The following is a 4541-nucleotide window of genomic DNA, read 5'->3' as shown; positions in this document are numbered from 1 at the left end:
TCGAACTGAGCACCACCTTCCTAACCTGCAATCTTCTTCCTGACCTCTCCGCCCCCACCCCCACTCCGGCCTATCACCCTCACCTTGACCTTCCTCCACCTATCGCATTTCCGACGCCCCTCCCCCAAGTCCCTCCTCCCTACCTTTTATCTTAGCCTGCTGGACAAACCTTCCTCATTCCTGAAACGTCGATTCTCCTGCTCCTTGGATGCTGCCTGACCTGCTGCGTTTTTCCAGCAACACATTTTCAGCTCAGTCGTTATAACCACAGCTATCTTAGATAACCAGTGCCATGTGGAACTCCAACACACAGCAGCTTCTGCCAATAACGCAGGATGTTAGACAATTGAGACTGTAACCCGCTGCTCCCTGCGCGAGTCGCCTGAAGTTTCCAATTGGGTTATTACCGCATGAACACAACCGAGTTTAATGCTACATTCAGAAAGGTGACAGCGCAGAGTCAGTGGATGATTGAATGAATCACGGAGTTACCTGTATCCACTGGCTCTTTCACGATGACAGCACAGAAAGGATTCTGCACTTCCTCAGCTTGTGGGCACGGTCCGCTGTCAAAGTTGGAGAAGCCAATCCGAAGGAAGGGAGCCATCTCGGAAATGTTGACAGTCAGACCTTGGGATAACATAATGAGGAGCTGGGGTTAGGTGGAGGAACAGCCGGAACATCAAACCTCATTAGCAACGAAGAGAGGGTGTGACAGGAACAAATCGGAACCAACCCCGCTGTTGGCTTCCTTCCTTCTCTCTGAGGACAAGTGCGATAAGAAGGGAACTGAGTCAAATAGTCATGCACCAAACTGGAGACATAAGGAAGTGGGCTCCTTTCACCCTCCTGCTGAAATGTCACAGCATCCAGGACAGGGTCATCTTTCAGAACGGTCTCGCAGGGAATAGTTTTAAACCTTACAAACTCAGCGCAGAAAGGTTCACATAAACTTAACTCGACCCCACAAAAAGAATTTTAAAGAAAAGTTTAGGTTTCGAAACCTGCCCAATGTTAAGATAACTGATCCCAGTTACTGTAACTTCTTCGGAAGTATTGCCCGGGGATTGGCTGGGAGGAGGACGGGGGCGGGAAATTGTCAGGAAAATATGAAAGCAGAGGCAGTTTCAACAAAGCGGTGCTTAACATGCCTCCTCACATAAAATATTTTTACCCACTATTTTATCCAAAGCATGAGCCACTGAAAAGATTCGGATCCCTGTTCCAAGAGTGTATGGAGGAGTTTCAAATACATCATTGAGCTGGACAAATACAGTGGTATCTCAGGCCATCAGTTCCTCAGAGAGATCCCTTTTCCCGCTTTTGCGCTACATTCTGCGCTGGGTCGCGAACATTTTTAATCGATCCAGTCTCTTGCAAAAAAAAATGTGGGACTTCATGAGGCCAGAGAGTGGGAGGGACTTGCCAATCCAATCGTGAATGGGAATGTTTTGAAGAGATTACCTTTAAAGCAGCAGGGCCTTGCTGCTGTTTTGTAGGCGATACACCTCGATTTTTCCTGTATTTCAATTTTACAAGGTCAGTATATTGTTCTGTTTTTGGAATCTGAGCAGCTGGGTAACATAAACAATCTTACAATTACATCTTAAAGACTCACACAGGGACGGAGGCTTTTCATACCGAAGGTAGACCCTTTCTTTGAAAAGGTTAAATTATAGCGGCAGGTTGAGTTAAGAAGCAGGAATGATCTGATTGAGGTGCTCAAAGTGCTGAGGGAGATATAGAGTGCTGAACCGACCTGGCCCAGGGAATAAATGTAATTACGGCATTTTGTACAATTTCAGATAATAAAGGATTGCTGCCCGGTCATCATTTTCGGAGGTCCTGTGCATGTAATTTTGGCAACCACGAAAAACAAACTTCCACATTTATTAGCAATGGCACATCAGACAAAACTGTTCCAGCTGTCTACACTGTTTCACCCCACGTGTCAATTACAAAAGACCTCTGCATTTACAGACTAGCAACATCAATCGGATTGTCAAGCAAAAAAACACTCCTTTGCCCTCCAGTCAACAGGGCAACCTCAAAAGTAACAGAGGCTGCCTGTACAATAGAATTTTTTTCGGTCTCATTCCCATTGCAGTCGACGTTTTTCAAATTCATTCTTGGGCATCTCTGGCCAGAGCAGTGTTTATTGTCCATACAAGGGCAGTCAAGAGTCAACCGCGTGGTGTCTGGAGCCACACAGAGGCCAGACCAAGTAAGGATGGCAGTTTCCTTCCCTAAAGGACATTAGTGAACCAGATGGGTTTTCCCTGACAATGGTTTCATAGCCGTCATTAAACTCTTAATTCCAGATTCCTTATTGAATTACATGGTGGGATTTGAACCCAGTTCCCCAGAACATTATCTGAGTTGCTGGATTCTGGGTGATAATACCACAAGGCCATTGTCTCCCCATGTCTGTTGTAGGTCCATTCACACAGCTGTAAAGGAGAGAGTTCCAGCATCCTGACTCAACAACAGTAAGGGAGAGCTGGTGCTGGTCCAATTTTTCAGGAAGATGGATCCCTGTCAGGTTGCTAACTCAGCCTCTACATTTCTGGACCTGGGTTCTGAGGAGGGATGCTCCAGAAAGGAGCAGTACAGCTTTATCCTGGCTCAATCCTCATAGTGTACCATCATCAGGCGAAAGAGAGGCCACACTCCCCTTTTTACAGCATTAACTGTTGTACAGTCCCTTTCTGCCATTGTGTGTCTTTCATCAACATGGATTAGCTGGGATTGATGAATAAGTGACCGCTGTTTGTAAAATGCAAACTGTTGCAGACGTGTGGTGGCCATTCCATGATTCCATCCCTAGCCCAGAGGAAGAAAATGTTTACGCCAACAGAGTTTCTGTGTGGGCATCACATGTTCAGTTGACTCATGTGCTTTGTTGTGAAGTGCTTTTCGAAAGGTAATTTTTGTTCCTTTTTTTTGCAAAGTTTGCTGTGTTACCCATAAATATGGGAGCACAAAGTAACGAGAATGTTTCCAAGAAGTATCTTGGTGATGAAGGTAAAAGGAAGGCTGTAAGAGAGGCTCGATCTTATAAAGCTTTTAAATGTAATGAAGTAACATGTGAGATTGTTCGTGTAACAGGAATAAATGTTACGCACCATTACAATGTGGAAAAAATTAAAGCAAGCTGCATGGTTGGAACAAGTCTCAGTGCTAGCAAATCTGTGAGATCACAGCCAAAGGGACTGGAGGAAATGGAAGGTTTCTAAGTGTGTGGATAGAAGGTCCAACAATGATCTGGCACTAGCTTTCTCACCATAAAAGAGAAAGCCTTACCAGTTTATGAAAAAGGCCAAAAATCCTGCAGATGTGCCTGTCTTCAGTGCTCGCAGTGCCTGCTTTGCCGGGTTTAAGAACCACTATGTTTTTCATAACAAGAAGTTATGTGGTGAAGCTGCCAGTGCAGACGGGGAATGTGTGATGACATTTCCTCCCGAGGTGAAAAGAAAATTGATACTGGAGCATGGGTACACCTAAGATCAAATTTTCAACTTGGATGAGACAGGTTTATACGAGAGGCGAATGTTATCCAGAACCTACATTTCCAAGAATGATGCACATGCTCTGGGTTTTAAGATCGCAAAGGATCATCTGACTGTGTTGTTGGACACCAAGACTAGCAGAGACTTAAAGCTGAAGCCTGTGTTGGTGTACCACTCTGTCAACCATGGACCCTGAACGGTTACTTTACCTCCACTCTTGGTGTCTACTCCAGGTCAAGCGAAAGATGTTGGATGATTGGGCAAACCTTTTCTGACCTTATTATTGATGTTTTTGAAGATTTTTTTTTAGAAATTATTGCAAGAAAAGAAAATAGAATTTCTAGAAAGTTTTAGAAATTATTGAAAGAAAATAAATTAGGATTTCATGCTTTCCCTCATTCTGGATAATACACTGAGCCATCCTCCCACAGTCGGGAGCTTTCTGAAAACATCCAAGTGCTATTTCTACCTCCAAACAACCACTCACCTTCACCCCATCGACCAGGGTGTGAAAGCACCTGAAATAATAAGCTTTAAAAGCTTTAAAAGGGGAGTGGTGAGGGGGATAGGGAGGTAGGGGAGTGGTGAGGGGGATAGGGAGGTAGGGGAGTGGTGAGGGGGATAGGGAGGTAGGGGAGTGGTGAGGGGGATAGGGAGGTAGGGGAGTGGTGAGGGGGATAGGGAGGTAGGGGAGTGGTGAGGGGGATAGGGAGGTAGGGGAGTGGTGAGGGGGATAGGGAGGTAGGGGAGTGGTGAGGGGGATAGGGAGGTAGGGGAGTGGTGAGGGGGATAGGGAGGTAGGGGAGTGGTGAGGGGGATAGGGAGGTAGGGGAGTGGTGAGGGGGATAGGGAGGTAGGGGAGTGGTGAGGGGGATAGGGAGGTAGGGGAGTGGTGAGGGGGATAGGGAGGTAGGGGAGTGGTGAGGGGGATAGGGAGGTAGGGGAGTGGTGAGGGGGATAGGGAGGTAGGGGAGTGGTGAGGGGGATAGGGAGGTAGGGGAGTGGTGAGGGGGATAGGGAGCTAGGGGAGTG

At 46.6% G+C, this 4541-nt stretch overlaps 1 protein-coding gene across 7 annotated transcripts in view; it reads right to left on the bottom strand.

Annotated features, from left to right (window-relative positions):
• Window positions 1-4541, bottom strand: part of prkcq (protein kinase C, theta) — a 173946-nt gene that overhangs the window by 113591 nt on the left and 55814 nt on the right. For 4 of the 7 annotated variants that reach the window (XM_043714126.1, XM_043714127.1, XM_043714129.1 and 1 more), the window contains one exon: window positions 493-630. The exons of 1 other annotated variant lie outside the window; for it this stretch is intronic. In XM_043714126.1, coding sequence (XP_043570061.1) covers window positions 493-607 — 115 coding nt within the window. In that variant the 5' untranslated portion in view covers window positions 608-630. Of the gene's footprint in view, window positions 1-492; window positions 1030-1178; window positions 1420-4541 lie in introns of those variants that run through there. 2 more of the 7 variants (XM_043714128.1, XM_043714125.1) reach the window with 2 other exon arrangements.

Source organism: Chiloscyllium plagiosum, chromosome 23 (assembly GCF_004010195.1).
Source record: "Chiloscyllium plagiosum isolate BGI_BamShark_2017 chromosome 23, ASM401019v2, whole genome shotgun sequence".
NCBI lineage: Eukaryota > Metazoa > Chordata > Chondrichthyes > Orectolobiformes > Hemiscylliidae > Chiloscyllium > Chiloscyllium plagiosum.
This window is presented reverse-complemented; position numbering and strand designations above follow the sequence as displayed.